Source organism: Melanostigma gelatinosum, assembly GCF_949748355.1.
Source record: "Melanostigma gelatinosum genome assembly, chromosome: 18".
Taxonomy (NCBI): domain Eukaryota; kingdom Metazoa; phylum Chordata; class Actinopteri; order Perciformes; family Zoarcidae; genus Melanostigma; species Melanostigma gelatinosum.
The window spans coordinates 2,832,037-2,857,036 of NC_136651.1; the positions used below are offsets into that span (position 1 = coordinate 2,832,037).

Here is a 25,000-nt window from a genome sequence, read left to right on the forward strand (position 1 = left end):
TCGCAAGTGTCCGCAGTGTGGCGTCTACAACGGCACCCGGGGGCTCAGCTGCAAGAACAAAGCGTGCGGGATTACCCTCAGAAATGCGTCCTCGGCGGCGGGCAGGAGCAGCAGGAAATGTGCGGTGGACGTGGTGAGGGTGATAATAGACAGTGAGGAAAGAATGGAGAAAGAGCGTGAAGGTATGGGGGGAGGAGGAGGAGGTCTGGGTGGAGGCTCAGCTACAGGAGTGCAGGTGTTCTCCGTGTGTCACAGAGGAAGAGGAGCCACGGCCACGCAGTTGGGCTTCGTTGAACTCGTCCCCACAGACACGGCCATAGCGACAGGTGACGGCGCCACCCTGCTGACCCGCATCAACCTGGGACGCTGCTTTTTGCCGTCGTGCAGGCAGGGTCAACGGTCGCATCAGGGCGAGACCGAATCAGGGGCGGCGGGCTCGAAACAGTCCTCGGACAGCCTCTGCGTCCACATCAAGCAGGCGATAGAGTGTCGGAGCTGCTCCACGCCGCTGACCTTAAAGAGCTCCGTCCTGGAGGGTCTGCAGGCCTCCATTCAAGCCAGGAAGGAGCTGTGGCGGCTGGCCACGGAGTCCCCGGGCCCCCTGGTGCAGCGTGTCGCAAAAGACACCCTGGTGGTGAAGTGCCACGTAGATTCCCAGCATCCTCTGGGGCTGCTGCATCTCACCGTGCGTGCGGGTGGACTGTCTGAGGGTTCAAAGAGCGAGAGAAAGGGCAGAGAGCAGCAGCATGATGGCGTCTTCCACTGTGCCTGTCAGGTCAGCAGCAGCAGGAAGAGCAAACATGGTGTCGATGCTGCAGGTGGGTCCACCAACTCGCATCCGCCGTCTCTCAGCCCGGTCACGTCACAACCCTGCCTGCACTTCTACGCCTGTGTGTGCGCCTTTGCAAGCGACGAGGAACTGGCGTCAGAGTTCACCGCGTTCATCAAGTACACCCCCAGCGGTAAAGCACACTGAGCCGGTTGTTTGCTGTCTGATTTTAAAAGAATAGTTTTACATTTTGGTAAAATAGTTGCTGGGAGACTGACCTGTTTCTTATAAAGTCTTTTTTCTGTGTTTGTCTGTTCTCAGGCGTGCAGCACAACGCTTCCTGTAGAGCAGTGAGTCCCGGTGAGAAGCCTCTGCAACAGGCCGACCCGCTCAACGCTCACCTCAATACAAAGCAGCTTCGCCTGGATGAGCCTCTCTCTGGTAGTTTCATCGTTAACACCTCTCGAGCCATCTGTTCTCACCACATTAATGCAGGACGATTCTCCAGGGCATGTTTGTCTGAATCCTCCACTTGTCCTTCCTTCTCTTTCTCGCCCTGTCGTTCTTTTTTTTTTTATTCCCTGCCTCAGTGGCCTCTACCTCTGGGGTGTGGAGCAGAGCCGGTCAGAGGAGAGCCCCTGGTGCTGGTGGGCTGAAGGCTCCAGGTGCTGCCTGCCCGCCCTCCTTTCCTGCCTCTTTCTTCATCTTTCTGCCTCAATCTGTGTGTCAAAGAGAGCCTCACATCATCTTAGACATCTGTCTCTATCTTTATCATCACCCCTGTCTAATCCCGCAGCACTAATCCCAATCTACTATTAAAAAAAGAACAGGGTCGTACTGCAGTGGGCGTGTTTGCAGGCCTTTTTTATTCACTGAACTTGACAGACATTAAAGAGTAAATATCTGGTTTGGTGGGTGGTCCACCTAGAAGCTTAAAGAAGATAATGAAGTTTGTTGCGGTATTTGTAATCCGTGTGCTTGTGTCTCAGGGAGCTCGCAGCTCGTGGATGAGCGGACGGTGACGATGGGCTTCCAGCAGTGGCTGGCCGGCGTCACAGAGAGGATCCACCAGACGATGCACTACCAGTTCGATGGTAAAGATGAAGCTCTATGAAGTCATGTCAGTTGTTCATAGTTGAAGAAATAGATCAAGAGTTTGGGGAATGCTTCACTTTCCTGCAGATAGTCAGATGAAGAAATTGACACCATTCTGATGTCACAGTGGTTAGCTTAGCTTAGCATAGAGACTGGAAACGGGGGGAAACAGCTAGCCTGGCTCTGTATAATGGTAAAAAAAATCCGCTTACCAGGCAGAACCTCTAAATTATTATTATTTTTGTTCCATTTAGACAGAGCCAGGCTAGCTGTTTCCCCCTGTTTCCAGTCTTTATGCTAAGCTACGCTATCCAGCTGTTTGTTGCCTTAAATGTACCATACAGACATAAGAGTGGCTTCAATCTTCTCATTGCAAAGAAAGAGAATACGTACATTTCCTAAATACTCCTTTAATACATGAGGGAGTAAAAAGGGATTTCTCACAATCTGCTAACCCACAATCATAGATTCATAAATCACGATTAAATGGAACTCAAAGCTGTTCATCTTTGCAGGTTGACGGTTGCTTTGTTGCACACAGTAAGAGGTTTTTGGTGTTGATGTTTTTCCGTCAGGGAAACCAGAACCTCTGGTGTACCACATACCTCAGGAGTTCTTCAACGCTCTGCAGCAGCGCCTGTCGCTGGGCTCCAAGAAGAGGAGGCTGCCAAACATCACTACAGGTGGAACAACACAATGCACTTCATTACATTAATTATGTAATTACACATCATTCAGTTGGTCATTACCTGGAAATCTGGAGCTACAAGTGTTGAAGGTGTATTGTAGTCGGATATCTCACTGATGGAAAGTAACTAAGTACATTTACTCAAGTACTGTACTTTTCGAGATCCAATACAATATAATGATACATACATTATAATACAATTTTGAGATACTTTACTTGAGTATTTCCACTACATACTTCTCCTCCACTACATATTGGATGCAGTTATCTGGCTTTCTTTAAACCACTGCATTTATTTTAGTTTGCAGAATCAGATTCTTGATACTAAATATAAATCAACAAATACTTTCTGATGTATTATTGTAGGTTAAGCTACCCAGCAGTATATAAAGTTATGACATTAATGAGTCACTAATTGATATAATAATGTATTTGATTCTGAATAACGTTCCGCATAACGAGTACTTTTATTTTTCATAGTTTTAAGTATATTTTAATGAGTAAAGTTTTTAATGCAGTAAAGTATTTCTACCCTGTGGTATTGCTACTTTTACTCAAGTAAAATACTTCTTCCATCCCTACATTTTGAATGACGTTTTACCTGTAATGAACTTTTACATTATTATATATAAATTATCTAAATACTTCTTCCAAACCACAAATAAGTGAACAAATGTGGACTCTCTTTCTCTCTCCTTGTCTGTTTTTTGTGGTCGTCAGCGTTTGTGGGGAATGACGGACTTCCTCTCGGCTCTTTCTCCAAGTACACCTGGCACATCACCAGCCTCATGCAAGTCAAACGCATCTTTGACTCCTCGGAGGTAAACGCTCTCTGAACGTTGTTCTCTGATAATCCAGCTGCCATAAAGCAGAGAAGATATATATTACTATATCGTACATTCAAACTTACTCTCTTCTGTCCATCAGCTGCCTCTCGAGCTCTTTCAGAGTTTTGTAAAGAACGCTGACGGCTCTTATTCAAGTTTCCGCTGCCCCGAGCCTCCGCCTGAACCAGAACCACCAGAGGGACACAGGACAGATCGGCCGCAGGCCATTCGGCCGATGGAGCTCCGCACCTTCCTCAAAGTCGGTGAGTGACGTCGTTTTATGCATCTAGAAGTATCGGCATGAAGTCGGCTGTATTTCAACACCTGTCGCGTCTCCTCAGGACCAGCGGATCAGAAGGAGGCCGCTCCGTTCGTGATCGAGTGGATCCCGGACGTGCTCCCCCGCTGTCGCATGGGAGAGCTCAGGATCGGCTTCGAGTTCGGCCACCAGCAGAGCGGTCAGCCGGACAACTGTGAGAAAACGAGTGCGGCGGAGAAGGGAGGTCGCGGCAAGTCGGACGCGACCCAGACGAAGCACTCGAAGGCCGTTAAAATCCTTCAGCTGGTCGTCTAACGACAGTAACACTAATCCGTTGTAACTGCCTCTGTGGGAGGACAGATATGGATTCATATGCCTCAGTCTGTGACTTACCCCATGTGTCATTGTTGTATTATGCAAGGTATGGATAATCAATTGCCATGTGAATTACCCAGTGTCATATTGATCAGTATTTTTTACACAATCACGTCAGTAGTGGAGCGCTCATCATGATGCCTTTGACTCACTGCTAAATATCCATATTTATTTACTGTTTTAGTGACTAATTCCAGCCATTAGCGGCCATGTTTGTTCTTACGAGCTTCAGTGAGGAGATTCCAGGCTGATTGACTGTTGGGTGAGGCGCTCGGTTTATGGATTGAGCACCTGTTGTATTTTAAGCAAACCTGTGTGGCGATATGATGACTGGCTGCCCAGTGAATACAATCATGTGATCTCCCCGTCACGCATGCATTGTTCGCCTGCCTGTTGCACCTGCTGTGCCCCACATAGAATATACCTGCCTCACTCATCCAGAGATCAGATCGGCTCCAGTATCAACCAGACATACTGTATATACACAGACATGAGTCATGGCTCCTACACAAATACAAAACAGACAATACAATAAGTATATTTTTGTATTTTCTTCTCGAGACCGATCATATAACCAGTGAAAATGAAAATAATATGAACTCTTTGTAAACGTGCGTAAGTGTTCCTCACAACGGGTAAACGTGTTGGTTCATTTGGGAAAATGAAGATATCTCTATAATGTATGTATAAAGACAGATTTAATTGTTTTGCTATGTAAGCGTAATGAAAATAAAACACATTTAATAGATGACATGTCTGTTAAGATGCATAACTCAAGAGTGGATAAATGGATAATTTTTATTCTAATGTTAACATTTTTGTATTTACGTGAAATATCTTCACAGCTCTTGATTGACTATAAATTAAAGTGCCATTTGGTTCAGACGTGCATGTTTCGTCTCTGGATGAAATGTAGTAAATCGATGACATCCCCATCAGACTCACCTGTACTTCGTTTTTAGTGCAAATGTTAGCACGCTAAACGAAGATGGTGAACATTAGATTATAATATAATTCTGGATTAATGCAAGACATAATATAATCGTTTTTAAATGGTTTGTTGATTGTGCTTGGCTTGAGTTTGATGTTGTGATAACATAATGCTCAAAAGGGTCCCACGTGTGAAAGGTAATAACCCAGAAATTGCTAAGAAAACGTATGCAAACTCTCGCGAGATTTGCTGCCGAACAACCTACACCACAACCGTTGGAGGTTAATTTTAATACGATAATATTTGTCTAAATCTGGCATTCATTAATCCACAATTATATTATCATCTATTTTCCAATTATATCTTAAATATCTTTATACGGAAACTCTGGAAACAACAACACGTATTATCAACGCTGTTTGCCCCAATGCTGCAATTTGATTGGCTGTTCGCCAAGTCCTGCTGGTGTCCTCATTGGCTAGTAAGCGGTCACGAGCATGTGTTGCGTTAATAATGATCCTCCACAGTACACACGTTTTAAATCTTACTTTGGAAGAAAACTGCAGATTAAATCTGTCGGTGCCCAACACTTTTGAAGGTCTTTCTGAGAGGATCAATAAAACATGGCAGCAGCAGGACGATGCGCGAGAATTGGACTCGACAGCGCAAACAAAACGAGATGGAGCAGAAGAACAAGGTAGGTGACGTCATCACCTGTGTAATGCGACTCACTGATTTGTGTGAGGCCATTTTATCACTTCAAACAAAAGGTATACAATTACATAACAATTGGATTTGTCTGTTTTGGAACGTGCTCCGCTGGAAGTGACGTGTATTCGTGTAATGGGTTCATGTTGGAGACACTTTCTGTGGAAAGAAGTTGCTCTCTCGTGAGTTGATGGATGCTCAGACTTCCACCAGCAGATGGAGACATTCGCCTTCTCTAACGCAAGTAGAGAAGATGTTACAAGTTACACCAATTTACAAGATGACTGATGAGAAAATGAGAAAAGTTGATCTACAGGAGAATAAATACTTGAAAGCAATACAGAATGCTCGAGAGCCTTGATGCAGAATGTTCCAACATATTTTTTTACATTTTTGAATTGTCACCTGGTGCCTAAAGTTCGTGTTTTCCTTTACATGAATAAAGACTTTTCCATCATAAATGTGTGCAGAAAAAAAAAACTTTGGCCTACGCCTTTGGGGTCGATGCTGGAGGCACTTTTTGTGTAAAGAAGTAGTTCTGTGGGTTGATGGATGCTCAGACGTCCCCCAGCAGATGGAGACATACGCCTTCTCTTTGTGCCACTGGATTAAAGCTTTTCAGTCAAAATAGAGAAGGTGGAATCCATGATAGGATTCATCAAACCGACTTACTTTCAGAAGTTCAGTGTAACCAGTGCCTCGTTGTTCTCCGTTTCTGTTAGAAATTCAGTGTTGAACTGCATTTGGTTATTTGGCTGGATCTGGCTCGCTCCCTTCTGGGCATCACAAAGCAGGAATTACACACTCGCTGTGAGATATAACACTGGAAACATCACACACATGCTTCCAAATATATGTCCAAATGTTCATGAATTAATTAAAGATTACAAGTTAATAGCATGAGAACGTCACGCCAAATTATATGCACTCCTCGGAAATAGCAGGCTGCACACTGCGTCTCTACATCAGGGGTGTAGGCGGGTAAGAACACTGCCAGCCGGCGGCCTCCTTCCGCCCTCACAGGCCCCCAGGACATCAGTGTTGACTGCAGCCTCTCTGCCTGCACAGGGGGCCCGGCTGCCAGACAGCTCTGAGCCACGCATTTAGCTGTTTATGTAGTCTGTCAGTCACAGAGACGCATCAATCCTCTCCTGGAAGGAATAGCGAGCACATTGTGACAGAGAGGCTTCCTCCGTCGCCTGAAAGATGTGTGACAGAAAGGGCTTGAGGGGGGGGGGCTGCTATGAGTAGGAGGGGAAAAACGCTGTCCATAAAGCAGGAAATGTTTAATAATATTTTATTAAAAAAAGACAAATGGCCTGACTACATCAGAAAGTAGTACGACTAAAACACTTCTTTGGAGCTTCAGTCACAACGGCTCCTTGAGTTTCTCTCTATTTTCTCTGTTTCATTTACTTGCCCCATTTAATAAAAAGCCATTAAAGATAAAGAGTTCTCTGTAATAGCTCTAGTTAGCAAACTACCTCAGCTCAGCCGCTAACGGAACAATAAGCCGGTGTGCTCAGGGTCCACCGTCCACCGTCTGAATCTTCATAACTTGGCGCGCACGATCACGTGACTGTCACAAATAGTTCACTGATCAAAGCACTATTTACATGTCTGGGGATTATACAAAGAAGGCCAATTTGTTTTTGAGATGCTTTAGAAACAGGCGGTCTTAAAGTCTTCATTTGAATGTATATTTTGGCAGCCAAATGATATAGTTTACATGATATTCAACCTTTTGTTTCTTTATAATGCTTTTAAGACTTTACAGATCTTGTATAAAGGCAATAAAGTATTCCATGAATATGAGATAATGCATTGTGGCTTCTGGCTTTTTGACGGTTGCACCTACAGTCTATATATCTATTTGGGTTACACGTGTTAGTCCTCTGGCATTGGGAGAATAAAGCAGTGAGTATAAACGCCTCTGCGTGCTCGAAGGCTCGCGCTACGGTATGCTAACAAGCTCACAGTAATATTACCATATTCACCATCTTAGTTTAGCATGTTAGTACGCTGACATTCGTAAAATAATAATAATAATAATAGATAGCAACAACAGCTTTAGTCTTGCAGGTCAAATATTGGAGAAATTCATAATTTGACCTGATGATGGCGCGAGATTAAAGTCAACAAATCAAACCAAAGTTGTTATAATTCATCATCTGGGGACCATGAATGTCTGTACGTCATCTCATGGGAATCCATTTTAGCGTTTGCTTGGAAATGTCTGTCTGAACCAAAGTCATGGACTTACAGACGGACATTGCCACACAAGTTTGTTAAAGAGAGAACAATTTTTTTAAGTTTACGCAATTTTTTTCAAGCACATGTCAAGCAGAATATGACAAAAGTTCATGGCCAAGTCGCCTCGGTCCGTCTCTCTCATCGATGAGCGAGTGGAAGCAGCCAAAATGACGATGACCGTGACTGCATGTCTGTCAACACCAGGCAGCAGACGGCTCTCTTCCAGCTCCGTCTCTCCACCTTATCTGCACACAAAATGCTTTCCAACATCATATGAACTGCATTTCCTGGCTCACAGGGTGAGATCTGTCTCTACCTTTGTTCCCGTCTTTTGTAACAGCATATTTTGGGGTTGAGAGCAAGTTACGTCATTTCTAAAACAACCGACCACAGATGTTTTATTTCGGTGATGAGACACTCCTTCCCCCCCAGGATCACCTCTCATTAATCAGACACTATCCGGAACTTGCCGTTGTTGTGCACATTCATGTTATTATCGACTATTTAAGTCATAAAATGTGCAACTTTTAAAGATTGAGCTGCAACCTTGCAGTGAACCTTGTAGCATTCTGGAGCTCATTGTTTTGGTTTTAAGGCGCCCGGCTCTCATCAACATGTCCAATACCTGCTCACCACCAAAAGGCACACAGACAAAATCAGCAAATAGCTTTCGTCGCCCATGTTCACCATCTTAGTTTAGCGTGTTAGCATGCTAACGTCTGCGCGTTAACGCTAAACCAAAAGTACAGCCGGGGCTGATGGGAATGTCATTGGTTCAGCAGGCGTTCGGTCATAAACCAACGGCTAGACGGTGGATTAAAAGCCCATCGTTAGGATTCAATTATCTGGGGATTATGAATGTGTGAACCAAATGTTATGGCCATCCATCAAAGAGTTGTTGAGATGTTTCAGCGGCGGATCGACCAGCGGTTCCATCTCTTAGAGACGCTGCTGGCATGGGCTCAAAACATTCCGGTGTATTGATTATTTATTTCTGTTTACTGTTCACATGCCTGTCATCGTGATTTAAAGAAAAAGGTGTAACTCTTTACATTCGAAGCTTTGAATGTCTGTTGTCATGTTTTATAACGTAATCACCATAAAAACATGGGGAAATATGACTTTGTGTTAATTTGGCTCTATAAATGTTATTTATGTTGCTGCTGAACTCCCTTAATTCAGGTGCGTGTGGGAGCACATTTTAAAATGTAGCTTTTGAAAGTCTAAACTCCAATAAATATGGATTGAAGCAGAATATCTCTGTAAGATAAAAACATGGAAGTTGGAAATGATCACATCTGTTTCAGAGAGCTGAGCACAGCGTCACTCGCTGAGTATGTTTGAGAAAGAAGCGGGAAGAGAAGGCGAGGGCCAATGGACTACAGCACACAATATTTCTTTCATTTATTGACAATAATCATTTGAATGTCAACGTAAAGGGGATAAAGCTCGAGGAAACGCCGATCATCAGTTGCAGAGGTCAGCGTTTTCTGAGCCAAACGAACGAGGCCAAAGACGTTACCTGAGCCCTGCTGGCAGAGCCACACGTATTCGATATGTGTACTGGGAGCAGCTGCACTCACGACAACACACACTAATCTAACACGGCGCCTTTCTCTGTACGACAAGGGGGGAAATAGACCTGCCAACAGGTCGTCTACCTGCCAACTGGAAGAGGTAGAGGCAGGCTGACGGGACCTGTCAACGCAAACCTGATGACTGACGACAAACAACGTTTCTACGTCCTCCATACGAACGCCGCTCAGCGCTGCCTCAGCACAAAGTCATTAACTCGCGTCTGAGGCAGGGCCAGACAGACAGAGTGACCATAATGACCCTTTACCCAACAACCTCTGAATCCTGCCCGTCCATCCTCGAGGCGACCGACCCAATCCGCTGACGATCCACGTCTCAATTCCCAGTCTCTCATGATCGTCACTATTGACACCCACATATTAGGGTTAAATCACCCCTGAACGATGGATGACTGTGTTTAGCGAGTCGATTCTGTATCTTGTCTGTTAAACCCTCAACCACGTAGAAGCTCCTCACTGATAACGGAGACCACTGTTCGGCGGCTCAGCCTTGATAGCGTCCTGATTAAAAAGCTTCCTGTTAAGCTTCCTTAAGACGGTGAAAGCTACAGAAACAACATGCGAAGTTGATGTGAATAATTAGTTGCGGATCCATTAAGCTTCTAAGCGGTGCATGTGTACCTGACTTTGTACTGGATTGAATGTAATGGCTTGAAACCAGCAATTTACGAGTGAACTGAAGATGTCAGAGTGAGCAGCGATGCGGTCACTTACTGATGTACGCGCCAAAGTGCGTTTGACGGTAATGCGATCCTTGGAACAGGAAAAACAACTACATCGTCAATTAGTGTTTCCATCCACCTGTTTTTATGCATTTATAATAAAACAGTGCAAAGAAAACCTGTTAAAACATGTTTTTCCTTCATTTGATGTGACTGGTGCACTTTTAATGAGGTCATCTTGTTTAATGGCACCAGACTGGGAAATTATAATAAAATAGCCCATTTTATTTACATAGCCCAATATTTATTCTTCAATATTTACATCCTAGTATCTGCTAAACAGTAGTAGATGGAAACACGTTAATTAACATTTTCATTTGCGGGTTATCTGGAACGTTTGGTTAAAATTTGTGCTGTATTTAAATGGAAATTTAATTTGTGACTACGAATCTTTAAACTTAATTTTAAGAAAAGAAGTCAAACCAGCGACTGGGATTTGTAATTTCCACCATCACACTTCTATCCACCGTTGTGCATCATGTAAACAAGCCTCACACATGCATCCCCGCTGCACACGTGGTGCGTTTCCCTCCTCCTCCCTTCCCCTCTGACTTCCTCCTGATTGTTGAGCGGAGTCATCATCAGATCCATCAGTGCGGAGTCATTGCCTGAGGAAACACGGGCCAATTATGGCCATAAATAATAATGGGAGTGCACATCTGGCATGATGACTGATGGGCCTCTCTCACAGCTCATTTACATGGCTTTTGTGGGGCCCATCAGCGGCTTCGCTCCAACGTAATGCTCAGCAAATGAGCCTTTCACTGAATATTGTACGACTTCAAGGGTTGGAACGGCGGCACCGGGATGACACTTATCACCACAAACATGGATCTGAAAAGGAGATACAGGAATTGGATATATTTGGAGGCAGATTGAGGGTTTACGTGTTGCCGTACGCGCCCTAGACTTCCTGTCTTGTGCCTTGTCGGTGTGTTTTAGAGCGAGAGAGAAGTCCTTCCATCAGCATCAATTACCGTGACATGGGGGAGGGGGGGGAGATCGATTGTGTCTGTGTGGTCGGGTAACAAACCAACCACCTCCCACACTCGAGCACACTCTGCAGATACCTTACATGCACCAGACACCCGCCCACTTACCCCGTCTCCTCTAATGCCATCCGTGTCGTTTACGAATGAGCTGAGTGAAGAATGATAGTTCTGGTGGTCACTTTTTAAATTTCTCAAGGTGGGCGTCGGCGGCGTTCAGGGAATCCTTAATCTGTCCTTTCTAGGTCGGTGGCAGCCGGGAGCCAGAGAACAAAAGGCTGCAGCGTGGTGACGTGTGTCCCGCCAGCTGATAAGCCTGGTTGTTAATGGTGTGAGGGTGGATTTCATTACCCCCTCCAGACTGCTCTCATTAAATAAACATCCCCCCTGTCACGATCCCTCACCGGGCGAGAAGAGGAGTAACCGAGTAGAGGACGGGTGAGTGAGATGGACAATAAGGTGTGAATGTTAATGAGGAAACTTGGCATTCAAAGTCAAATCAGTTGCAACATTTCGGGTGACGTGTCTTGCGGCGCGGCTGTAGGGACGGACGGATGGGATGTCCGTCCGCTACGTCGGTCCAGACGGAAAATTTCTCGCCATCTTATTGAATGGATTGCCGTGAAATTTGGTGCAGACATTCGTGCTCCCCAGAAGAAGAATCGTAGAGGAATTTGACACAGAAATCCAAGGTTTCTAGTGGCGACGGATCACAAGAGTCGTAAAACAGATCGGAGTCACGGATCGGATCAGCACAAAAGAAAAAAGGGAACAAATATGAATTTTTAAGTTCCCTTATCACGTGTTTTTTGCCGCCGACACTGATTGCCGATCATCAATGATCCATATTGACAGATGCAGATCCCTTTGTTGTTTGATTATAGCAGCTGGTCTACAAGGATCCAGACCCAAAAATCATTTCAACCGCTCTGAAGTCAGTAAATCATCAGAAATACTAAATGTTATCCTTCCACTTTGTCGGTGGATGAGTTGCATTGTGGGCAATGTAGGCGGAATACAAAGAACGATATTTCTGGTTCTGGTACTCCTGGTTAAACTGTCCATCCTGAGCCAGAGTTACATCAGCAGAGTCAACTTTTCATTTACTTGGGTTTTAATCGAATATCTGCAAAAACTAATGCCATCCCCTTCACCCTCAGCTGTGCTAATTAGCAAATGCTAGTATGCTAACATGTAAACATTACATGTTATGCGTAGCATCAGGATGTTAGCATTTAGCTCACCACTCGGAGTCACTTGCCGCTAGCAGCGATACATCGATCTGGATCAATACAGCGACTTCAGAGCCCAGTAATAAAATGGTCAAATCATATTTAAGTTGCTTCTTGTGAGTGGATATAAGTATAACTGATTGTGTTAAATGGGATATGATATCGTATCGTATCGACTGCAGGCTCCTTGAATTGAATCGATATAATATGGTATTTGTCAAGCAGCTCTAGATGTATTTTACTGCACACGGGTCAGCGGGTCGTCTGCAACAACTCCATGATTGTAAAGAGCTCGATTTTAAATGTTCATCTTTTGAAGGATCGGTTGTTATTGTGTCACGTCTTCACAGGCGAACCGGTTCAGGTGTTTGTTTCCGCTGCATCACTCCCAGACTCTCACTCGGCTCCCCGTCCGTCTCTTTCTCTTTCTTCTATTAGTTTTCACCAGTTTTCTTTTTCGCCGACCCTTCCTGACCTTGTGCAGACTCTCCCCCCTTCTCTCCTCTGCTCTGACTAATCTATGCCATCATCCTCTCTTCATCTATCAGAGTGCTCTCATTGTTTTGACGTCTAGTTAATTCTCGGCTCATGATTTATCAAATTCTTATTACCGCTTGCTGAAAGCCTCATTCATTGTCCTGATGTATGGTAATGATAGTCCCGGTGAGGCTGCCCGGATCGCAACAAACCCGCTCATTTATTTTCCTCCTCTCCTCCTCTCCTCCTCTCCTCCCTCCTTCTCTTCACGGCTGCCTTTTCTTCTGCAAACTGTTATCGTTTTACTTTCGTCCTTGCACTTGTTTCCCAATAATACGCACACAAATGCATAAAGCTGTCTTCCTGGAAAAATGCACATTACTGCAACCTATAATAAAATTGACGAACTCTTTTGCCATGTTTGCTCCGCGGCATGTTGTCAGTAAATGTAGGTCAATTACAGCTTCTTTGGTGCATTTGTTTGACAAGCAGTTATTATTAAGAAAAAGACTTCTTCTGCAAAATATTTGTTGGGGAATACTTTATTGTTAGTCAGTGTACTTAAACTTCTTTATTGTTACAAGCAGCTCATATATGAAGGTATAAACCAACAGGAAGACAATAACATTTATTTACTCTCAATCTCTGCTGCTGCCGACTGGAATACAACAGTGTTATATTATATCGTCAGTCATTCATTTTTAATATTTACAGCTGCTTATTTATTTATTTATATATATATATATTTATTTATATTTATATTATTGACAAATACAAACAATGTTCTTATTGACATCTGTCCCAGTTGAAGGTAAAGTTCTATTACATGGAACCAGTTTTTTTTTTACAACATTTCGATATTCTACATGAATTGGATGTCACTCTCAGCAGCTGCTTCCTTCAAGCTGCCAGCACTGAGTGCGCTCCGCTCTCCTCTCAGCCAACCACAGTGGCACCGTGCCGGGTCCATCTCTTCACACGTCTTCCTTTGAGGCTGGAGTTCTAGATGCACCTTTTTAATATGATGCGACTCTGCAGAGCTACAGAGTTTACGCCACACCTCTGTGATCTCATCGCGACTCAAACTGCACATTTGGTTTGTCGCAGGGTATTGATTCACGATTCATGTTTTACCGGTTTTGCTTTTCTATGGAGGACAGTCTTGGAAAAAATGACACTGCTACCGGAATTATAAAAAAACCCTTCAAGTCCAAGAAGCACGCGATATAATATGATGCCGGACGATTTAAGATTTAAATGTCCTGATTGAAGCCGTTTGTGCCGTCTCACTTACAAATCCCTCAAATTCATTTTGTGCTGATGTCGCCCTGAGAAAGCCAGTTATTCCCCAACATCTCAGCATTTCTCCTCCCACTCTCTGCTCTCCCTCTTCTCCCCCGGCGGAGATGAAGGACGGGCACCGGGCTAGAGGAGGTCAAGCATTAGCACAACTGTCTAATCACTACCTCTCCTTTTTCTCTCACTCCTCCTCTCTTCTGAAAAGTCATCTGTCAGAAGCTGCGGCGGCTCTGGCCTCTCCATTAGGGCAGCGGCACCTGAGTATTTCTCAGTCCACACACACACACACACACGCACACACACACACACACTTTTACATGCATCTCCCTACCCAGACACCCCCCCACCCAGATCAATGCCGCCAGCTCCGTGCATCATTTGTCTCACCGCTGCCCTCTCTTTAATGAGCTTGTCTGGCTGCAGCTCCTCCTTCTGTTTCCTCCTCACCTCTCATCCCTCGTTCGGCTGCCTGCTTCCATCTTGTCACTCGACTCGCCTGCATGTACAAACCCCCCCCCCCACACACGTTGCCCCGCTGTCAGATGTCACTTCTCATCTGTTTCGGTAATGATACAGCAGGTAGTGTGCTTTATAGTGGGAGGGGATCGTAAACCACTCTGTGGGCCGTGAGGAAGTATTCAAACGCTTCAGTTAAAGGTACTGTGAGGAACGTTTGACTGGTCCTGAAGCAGTCTCAGTGCAGTCCTGATCCTCTATATGAACCAGTCTCAGTGTAGTCCTGATCCTCTACCAGACCTCCATCAGTAAAGAGACCATCAGAGAGGAGATGGTCTGTTTCTATCGAGTTATTCTTGATGCTCGTCATCGGAGCCACCGGGTCGGATTCTGGTGAAACCAGATGAACTCATGCAGGTTCACCAGAACCTCCTTCAGCTCAGACTCCAGCAGAGACCGGTCCACCGTGGACAGACCCAGATCCTCCAGCAGAGACCGGTCCACCGTGGACAGACCCAGATCCTCCAGCAGAGACCGGTCCACCGTGGACAGACCCAGATCCTCCAGCAGAGACCGGTCCACCGTGGACAGACCCAGATCCTCCAGCAGAGACCGGTCCACCGTGGACAGACCCAGATCCTCCAGCAGAGACCGGTCCACCGTGGACAGACCCAGATCCTCCAGCAGAGACCGGTCCACTGTGGACAGACCCAGATCCTCCAGCAGAGACCGGTCCACCGTGGACAGACCCAGATCCTCCAGCAGAGACCGGTCCACCGTGGACAGACCCAGATCCTCCAGCAGAGACCGGTCCACTGTGGACAGACCCAGATCCTCCAGCAGAGACCGGTCCACCGTGGACAGACCCAGATCCTCCAGCAGAGACCGGTCCACCGTGGACAGACCCAGATCCTCCAGCAGAGACCGGTCCACCGTGGACAGACCCAGATCCTGGTTGCTGGGTCTGTTAATTGTGACGCCAGTAAAACTTGCTTCGTCAATGATGGCGGATGTGTGGTTGCCGTGAAGCTTGATCAGCTGATCTGTCTTAAGAAGACCAGATGAATGAGCCGAGAGAAATAAAAGATGGAGGGAGGAGCAGTGAGCGACTCCATTAGCTGTATGTGGAGCCGCCAGGAGTCACCTTACCTGTCCCACGAGGTGATTCATGAGCCCCGGGATCCCGAACACAACGCCTCATCAGTGTGTGAGGACACGAGCACCAGCGGTTGTGTTGGTACGTTCTCTGCATCTGTTGGTTAGGATTGTTGATTTCTGAGGTTAGTCTTTAATGTAACACATTCACACAAGTACTGCACTTAAGTACAAAACCGCGGTACTTGTACGTTACTCCACTACATCTCAGAGGTACATGTTGTACTTTTTGCTCCACTACATTTGTCTGACGGCTTTAGTTTCTTCTTAGATGTCAGTTTTCCACAATAGCAGGACGGCAATACGAAACTTCTTCATTTTGCATCAACAGTGCATCTCTTCAGTGTCGTTCATGGAAAGTTGTGCCGTCTAAACTTACCGAGGACTCGTCCACGTGTGCCGCTTTCCTAAAAACTGTGCCGGGTAGGCGCAGCTTGCTGCATTTATGCTTTGGTGTCATTCCAGCGCAGAATGAGCTCCGAACAGTGATTTATGAGACATATGAGGGAATCAAAGGCTGGAAGTCGCAGCTGTAATGGATGATGTCCTGTGGATACAGATACATAAAGACCGGCAGAGCAGGATGCCAAGTTCTGTCACTGCAGAGGAGGGACGCTTCAGGGGAACATTTATCCGAAGATGCTCATGAAATGCTCTTCTTTAAATAAAAAAGAGGACTATTGGTGATATAACTTGTTTTCCCGGAGCCTTTTTTGACATTATTGGCGTGTATTTTGTCACGTTAAAATATCTCGAGCAGTTTGCTGATATTTACCAGCTACCAACTACATCAACAGTTGTCACTTCTTTGTAAACGAAGAGCAAAGAACTTCTTGTTTTTAGACATTTTGTGCTCCGACATGAAGAGTCAGAGAAGTAGACACGGTGTTCTCCTCCCTTTTCTGAAGTTACGAAATCAAAGTATGTGTCAACATGTACTGAAAGAATGAAAGGTAAAAGTACCCGGGAAGTACTTTATTGAGCTTCAGAAGTAGGAGAACACTTCATCCTTCAGTTTATCACAAACATTCAACATCGACACATCTGGAGATGGACGTGGTTTTTACTGGACAGGAAGGGAATGAAAAACATCTAAAGTCACTAAAGCTGTCAGACAAAAGTAGTGGAGTACAAAGTACAATATGTTCTTCTGAGATGAAGGAGAAGTAAAGAAAGTTGCAGCCTGTTGTTCGAAATAAGAGACATTTAAAGATACACGGGAGTAAATTCCAGTGTCATAAACAAAAAGTAAAAAGTATTATTATCAATGTTCAGCAGCAGAGTGCACAGATTATCAGGAAGGCTTTTCACTTCAAAGAGATCAGACTCGTGGCTCAAGATGTCTTTGTGTCTTTCCGGCACACACGTTTTCCAGATGCTAGTAAACGACCGTCAGAGGAGTAATGGAAAGATCTGTCACTGAGGCAAACGGTGCCAAACAATAAACAGGACCTGTTCTCACACTGAAACCATAAACACTTGTCTTTCAGTAAATGTTGATGCTCATGCTTCAGTATTTTTACTTGAATTTTGAATGCAGCACTTTTCCCTGCACTGGAGTATTTCTATTACTATTCTTACTGCAAAAGATCTGAAGACTTCATACATCAGCCTCACGATGGACAGTTAAAAAAAAAAGGATACAAATGGAGCAGAATCAGACATATTGTCTTTTTCATTCCATGCTTTCATCTTTCCTGTCAACCTGAATTATACATTTCCCACAATGCAACTCAACCGCCAACAGTTCAGGTGGCGATTCTGGTGTGTTATGCTGCTAGCCGCTAATTAGCAGTTAGCCTGCAGCAGCGATGAGCAGCGGACTGATCACTTTCTAACTGCACCTCCAGATTTATTTAATTTTTTTAACTTTCAGACCCAGCTGACTCGAGTCATCCGCGTACATTTCACGTCTCAAAGTGCAGCCTGGCTGTGCAGACGAGCTCAGGGAAGGACTTTGGTTTCATGCTCCTCATAACTCTTCTTCTGGTGATTCACTGCTCCGTCTCCATTTCAATAAATCACCAGCAAAACCTTTATTTTTTTGCCAAACTAAGCACTCTTGTGTTGCCAGTTTGGGTCACGCCGCATTGGAGGTAATTCAGGACTGTCTGTCGCTACTTGGCAACGTGAGGACAAGCTGTCGTCTTTCACTGGTTCTTCTGTAAGACTGAGGCCATTTATCAAAGCGCAGCTTGGTGCAGGAATTCACTTATCGCTGCATTAGCTGCTCTCCTAACTTAGAGATAAGTTCTCTGAAGGACGGATCCGCAATCTGAATATTTGTTGTATGGATGAAGTGAAGAGCAGGTTGTTTCTTACAAACGTGTACTTGCTTCTGAAGAAACCCTTTCATTGTTTTTTAGACGTATAAGAAACTGTCTGGCAGGTGTGTGTCGTTTCCTGCAGGCGTCACCGAGTCTGCAGTTGAGTTATTGCACGTCTGACGAGCTTTGGTGCATTTTTATTACATCTGAATCAAAAGCTGCTCACTTGGAAGAACCCCTTTACCGTGCATGACCAAAAATACATGCAAAACTAACGACATTCCATAGTTTTAGCATGCTAACGCGCTAAACTGGTAACATAGTAAACATGGAACATGGTAAACATGCTAATCGTCAGGATGTTAGCTCTGTCATTCTGATTCCAAACATGTCTGACGAAAGACGCCTTCGCGTGGAGCGAGGGGTTTAGCATTTACGCTAATGCTTCAGCAAACTTGTTGAACATTAAATGTCAGATAAAATGGCTCCTCGCCCGTTCCTGAAAATAATAAGGTATCAAAAAATAAGAATTTAAAAGTGTCAATTTATTTGTGCAAGAGGCCTCAGTCTGTTCCAGTGTGAATGAAATAAGACAGAAATAAGGTGTGAAATGGTGCCAGATTCCAATTACTTCTTGTTCCTTCACTGCTGTTGATTGATTATACTTTGGCGTTCGCTGAATAATTAGCATATTATCGGGGTCAGAAAAGGAAAATAACTTCGCTCATGTGTTTCTCAGTGCTGGTTTTTACTGGCTTCCTTCCCTCCGCCTCCCTTCAGGTCCACCAACTGGCCCATTCCTCAGTGTTATTATTGGATTTCAAAAAGCCGGGAGGGGGCATATATCACATCTCCCTTCGTCACCCTCCTCCTCCTCCCCCCTCCCGTTCACGCTCATTCATCATTCCCCCTTTTTAATAACTCCCTCTCTGCTCTTTGGTCATTAATAAAGATGAACTCACTCCGCTGTCACCTCCTGTCTTGCAGTCGTCTCCCTTTTCACTTTATTGACCCTCTTCCTAAAAGCCCCCCCCCCTCATCTGGCTTACTCTTCCTGTTTACGTTTTCCTTTTCCTCGATGTCCTTTATCCTCATCCCTCAGTTCACCAGTCTACCCTCTTGTCTCCCCCCCGCCCCCCCTCACCTCTCTTTCCCTCCTTCAATTTCTCTCCGTCTGACACATCCGTCCATCACGTGGCCGGCTCTGGACACCGGCCTCCTCTCAGACGCTCTCATTCATCAGGACTTTGAGAAGCAGAAATCACTCTCTCCTCTCCTCCGCTGGCCGCTGCCACTTATTGCGCTATCCATCACACCTGGCAGATGATCAATACGAGCCTTTTCCTTACCCCCTTGCTCCTTTCCTTCACTCCGTCTACCCCCCCCCCCTCCTTCCTCCTCCTTTGCACTGTATTTCTCTCACGTCTGGCTCTCTGCAGCCCAGTTTATGTGAGGGAAGAACTGCACCTGAAACGTGAAACCGAACGATGTGTCGGCAGCAATAAATTATTCTCTTTGACGCGGACATGATATTCAGGTAGTTCAGGTTATATCTACAGATGAAAATGCACTTTGTAGTGGAAGAAGTTCTTTGATCATATGAAAATATATAAAGGTATAAGTACTCATTAATATATCACCGGAATGTAAGGTACATTTAAATCAGCCTTTTCATCAATGTTGGCGACCGTTATTAGCTTAGTTTAGCATGTTAGCACGCTAACATTTAACACCAAGTACAGCAGAGGCTGGTGGGATTGTCATTAGTTTTGCAGGTATTTGGCATTGACTGTATATAAGAACTGTCATCGTGACGTCACCTCTTGGTTTGTGGACTGTTGTTATGAAGCCTCGAGTTTGACGATTTTGCCGTCGGCATCTTTGCTGTTTTTGCAATAGATGAGCGGACGTTACCATATTTGGACTGTGGGAGCGACGTAGAGACGCCGTTTACGTCTCTGGTAGCAGCAACGACCCGTCAATCACAGTAAGCCCCGCCCTAAAGCATCCCCTGCTTTATGGTCTGTTTGACTCTACAACATCATGCTGTGTTGAAGAAGACTTGAAACTAGAGATTGAGACCATAAACTCATGTTTACAATGTTTACTGAGGTAATAAATCAAGAGAGAAGTAGAGTCATTTTCTATAGACTTCTATACAACCAGAGGAGTCGCCCCCTGGTGGACACTAGAGAGAATACAGCTTTAAGACACTTCAGCATTGGCTTCACTCGGCAGAACCGGAGGTTGCCGCCTGGTATTTGATCATAAACCAAAGTATTGGACATTTCAAAAAGAATCACATGAATGTCTGCACAGATTACGTGACAGCCATCCAAAAGCTGTCAAGACATTTCACTATGAACCACAAATTTCAACCTCTCTAGCGCTACAGGAAAAGTCAGGTGATCTCGAAAGTCAGTAGGAATCATCCGCTGGGGACCATGAACATCTGTGCTTAATTTCATGGAAATCCACGTGATATTTGTCGAGATATTTAAACGATGGACCGACCGACTGACGCCGCCATGCTGCTGCTGTCACCGAGTCATCTTTCTGTAATTACGAGCCAAAAACATGAAGCCAGAAAAGCCTCTTTTTTCATGTGGGAGAGCTTCTTCCAGGGACCATCGCGGTCTGAATTGATGGTGTTATTCCAGCGATTCCTCTTCGGGTAGGACCCAGTTAATGGGGGCAGGCAATAAGAGGTGGATAACAGAGGCTATAATTCTGCTGAGAGCAGCTTTGCTTTGTAAAACTGATTTGTTCGGGACAGAGGAGTCGTGAAGCAGCGCGGCCGAGCCTCCCGGATCCTAATGCCTCTCTAATCTCCTTTGGTATCGCTAATTCTTTTCGTTCTGTACCGCCATTAAACTTTTTCACAGGTTATTGCCGATGAATTAAATTACACTGGATGTATCGCGCAAACTCACCATGAATTGGCCCTCGCTGCCCTCGCTGGTGTAGGTGGAAAGCTGGGAACACTGCAGCGTGCTGCAGGTGCACAGCAAATGTAAACGGTACAGAAACTGTACTGATAAGCAAGACTCCTGCGTGTTTCACCGTAGCACCAGTTTGTGCCTCTCGTGTTTTATCAATATTTCACAACTACAATTGCACAAAACCCCTACACACAGCAGACGGCCAATACGCCGTCCATTACACTGAAGGTATCAGAATAATGGACGTGTATCGGACATGCATCTCGGACAACAACGTTGTTTTTACTGTCTTTCTATCAATACATGAAGCTTAAACTAAGGCAGATCAATGAGCAAGACGTTATTGGACACTCGGTCAACAACTTGGCGCATCAGATTCGAATACTTTGACCGTAGTGCTCACCTCCCTCGGCTCCAGGTCTCAGAAAAAGGTTTCTATCGAATGTCGTTAAGGAGAGCGGAGCACAAATCAGTGCAAACGGACGAACCAAAGACTTAGGAGACGGTTATAAAACATCCGAAAAACAAAGCGGGAGGATGATCAAATAAAAGCTTTGTGCGAGTGAAGGAAGTTGTTTGGATTCCATGAGCACACAATGGATATGAGACGCTTTGATAATGCTGCACTTCTTCTGTTCTTCTTACGTTTTCTAACCTTTTTCTGCAAGTCTGTTTGCTCTGATATGCTGATACCGATGTATACGGGCCCATAGAGAGCCTCGGGAGGCGAGTATTCCTTTAACAGCACTTCCCACTGTTGTGACGGTGTTTTAACATCTTCAGACCATCTGGAAGAAAACATCTTTTGTTGGCCGCAAGATAAGAACAATTTTTAATTGGCTTTCTAATCTTTGTTTGGTTTTTGAGCTGCAACTTGGAAAGAAAGTTGCAAATCTTAATCATCAGACATGTCTGCTCAATTTGTACAACATTAGAATAAAGTGTCATGATCAGATATTTGTTTCTGTAACGGTATTTCCAGCTACCTGGATGGGAAAAGGAATGGAAAACCTGTTTAAAATCTATTTTATCTTTTCATCCAGATCTTTAAAGATGCCTCCAAACATCCCTTAGAACTCTCTGACTTAAATGTAATGGTTGTACAGCGCTGACACACATTGATCAGCGCTGCTCCTGCAGAAGCTTTGCAGGCGGACGTGACCCCCCCCCCCCCGAGTCACAGCGATGAGACTCAGATCTCGACATTAAACCAGGCAGGCGAACCTGCCAGCAGCTCAATTATCTGTCATTAGCAGGCAGCGCAGCACAGGCCCATGGGTAATTTGACAAGCTAAACTGGTCCTCCTTTTTTTTGATGCTGGACTGCTTCATTGGACCTGAGTAAATATATTCTCAGGCTAATGCATATAAATAGAAGAGCTGTGTTTGAACAGCTGAGAGCTACTGAAGCAGGAGGAGTGGGCGGGACACAGAGATAAGGATGTAAAGTCAGCCGTGGTTTAGTGGGAAAAGAGCTCACGAGTGGCATCAAACCCACGGATACCATCTCTGGAGACATACTGGGGTGAGCAGGGGTTAATCTCCTCTGGACCCGTTCTCTCCCAAAACTGCTTGTTCACACTGATTGTGAGCTTTTAAACTGAAATAATCCCGAGGTCGCAGTCGGCCGTCTTATCTCTCGGTGATTTATTCATGATTCGTCCGCGTGTGAATGCTAGACAACAGGCAGGTGCTGACATTAGCTCCTCTGCTCTCTCGCTCATCTCTTATCTCTCTGACGAGGAAGATGTCACAGAAAAATGTGATGCGCTGTTAATACGGGGGAGTTTCTTTACAACACACACAAATATTGTGCCGGAGAAAAAGTTTAGAGCATAAATGTCAACATTTGAAGCACCGTAGATTATAGCTTTGATCTCATTTGCATTGTGGTCTTTATAACGCACCATAATGTTGTTGAACGCCGCTACATAAATGTTAATAATGTACAATATTTCTCAGCAAAGACATATTTTATATTATTGCAATTACACGGTCATTCATTACTTATTTACACACCAGCCTCCACGTTGACAGATACATTAATACACATTAATAAACACTTCATACATTAGTGTTGTAATTTATTAAATACTGATTATGAATGCTTTAAAGTACTGTAAAGTGCTGGGAGATTTATTCCTCTGACAGTTAAGTGCAACACTGTACAGTGTACCGGCACGCCTCAAGGACATCAAGTACATGATTTCATCCACCCGGTTTTATTCGTAGCCAATTTTGCAGAAAATCTGCAAAAGAAAAATGCAAATGAATTCACATTTCCATCTACAGCTGCTGTGTGAAAACTAGGAGTTGCTTCAGATAAACAGCTGCAGAAGAACAAGATGAGTTGATTAAAAGAGCGGCAGTCAACCTCGACCGATAGAAATGGAAAACATAATAAAAACATCATGTATTAATGTGGAAAAGGTTGGTCATCGCTCCACACAGAGGTTTTCACTGCTTCAGAGGAAGCTCGAGTGACGTTTAATGACAAAACAGTAATGATAATAAACTACAAATAAATTAATTTGTAAATAAATACAAATCAGACAATCATACATGTAAATGATGTAATAATGGTGTTATTAAAAAGCCAACATAAAACATGCTTCATGTATGTCATGATTTATTTATTCACCTCAGCCAAGCATTTAAAAACTGTCTCACAATATGTAGAGTTTTTATTCTATTTTCTGTGTTTTCATCAGGTTTGTATGCAGTGTAGTTTCTCTTTAAAAGAGAGGAAAAGGAAAGATGGATGTAGAGCGATGAACAGAGCGAGATAAATGCATGAGGTGTGTCACTGCGTGGCGTCCCCGCCGCCCCGCTGTCCGTCACCCGTCACCTGTCCGACACCTGGGGATCAGGTGGAGCGCGGAGACGTCGGGGGAAATAAAGAAGTAAGAGTGACGGAGAAACAGGAAGTGACACGGAGCGTCGCCTGCACATCCTGTGTGAATGGAACCTCTTGTTTGAGCGTCAGCGGGTTGGACACTGAAGGTGGGAACAGTCCAAAGGAAGACTGTCAGTCCGCTGAATGAGGTGTAACTGTGTGCCGTTAGCATCCGGCTGCTACCGACCGCTAGCAGAGCGCACCTCTTAATTAGTTATTACCCGCCATTGGGCCTAAAGTGGTAACGAATGGCTTCATTAATAGTTATTAAATCATTAATTCATGCTTTATATATGAGTAATCAAGGCATTGATAAGTTTACGTTGTGGGAAAAAAACCTTTTGTTGGTGTTTATTTTATGTATTTATTCTTCTACTCCACTACATCTATAGTTACTAAATGTAACTTTTATGATATTAAGCTACACAGCAGTATGTAAAGTCATTAAAATGAGCCCCATGTTTACCAGCTGCAACACCAGTGACACCGACACCGCGCTGCTGGAGACCCAGCACCTGTTGCTGGACCCGCTGGAGGGAAGGGAGGCTCGGAGAACCAGAACCAGGACTGAGAGGGGCCGACTCTCAGACCCTACTGCAGGTAACACTACCGCTTCTGTCCACAGGCACCGCCAAAATCCACACAGAATGAAAGTTCCTTGTAGTAAAAGATCCGAGCACTGCCCGCCCACAACACAGTAGAAGTGAATGCGTCTCTCTGTTTACTCCCCTTTGACAAGTTTATACTCTCATAATGAAAGTGGATTGCAACATAAGTAACAAGCTCCTGCTACACACCGCTCAGTATGAACCACATGAGGATTTACTGTTTTTCTAATTGTTTTGCACTGTGCTAGTCGACTGATTGACATGTCGTTCCTCCACTAAAGGCTGCTGACACAGTGCGACACGCAGTGTCAGGCAGCAGTGATGCAACGCTCAGGCTGACCCGTCGATGATCACACTGTTCACGCCGCCTGGGAACATTCCTCTATCGTCCTTGGCAGGTTTGAACACTTATTTATGTGCCTGGGAATAACCTGGATTTCTTACTTTCTCAGTATTG

General features: G+C 44.8%; 1 protein-coding gene across 2 annotated transcripts in view; it reads left to right on the top strand.

Moving 5' to 3' along the window:
- The window catches only part of cUnh2orf42 (chromosome Un C2orf42 homolog), a 5,954-nt gene extending 1,255 nt beyond the window's left edge, over positions 1-4,699 (top strand). The window contains exons 2-8 of one of the 2 annotated variants that reach the window (XM_079289272.1): positions 1-962; positions 1,091-1,210; positions 1,759-1,863; positions 2,440-2,547; positions 3,273-3,373; positions 3,480-3,642; positions 3,721-4,699. The exon at positions 1-962 is cut by the window's left edge and continues 213 nt beyond it. In XM_079289272.1, the coding sequence (XP_079145398.1) occupies positions 1-962; positions 1,091-1,210; positions 1,759-1,863; positions 2,440-2,547; positions 3,273-3,373; positions 3,480-3,642; positions 3,721-3,953 (1,792 nt within the window). In that variant the 3' untranslated portion in view covers positions 3,954-4,699. The remainder of the gene's footprint in view (positions 963-1,090; positions 1,211-1,758; positions 1,864-2,439; positions 2,548-3,272; positions 3,374-3,479; positions 3,643-3,720) is intronic. The other variant, XM_079289273.1, reaches the window with a different exon arrangement.
- The last annotated feature ends 20,301 nt before the right edge of the window (positions 4,700-25,000 follow it).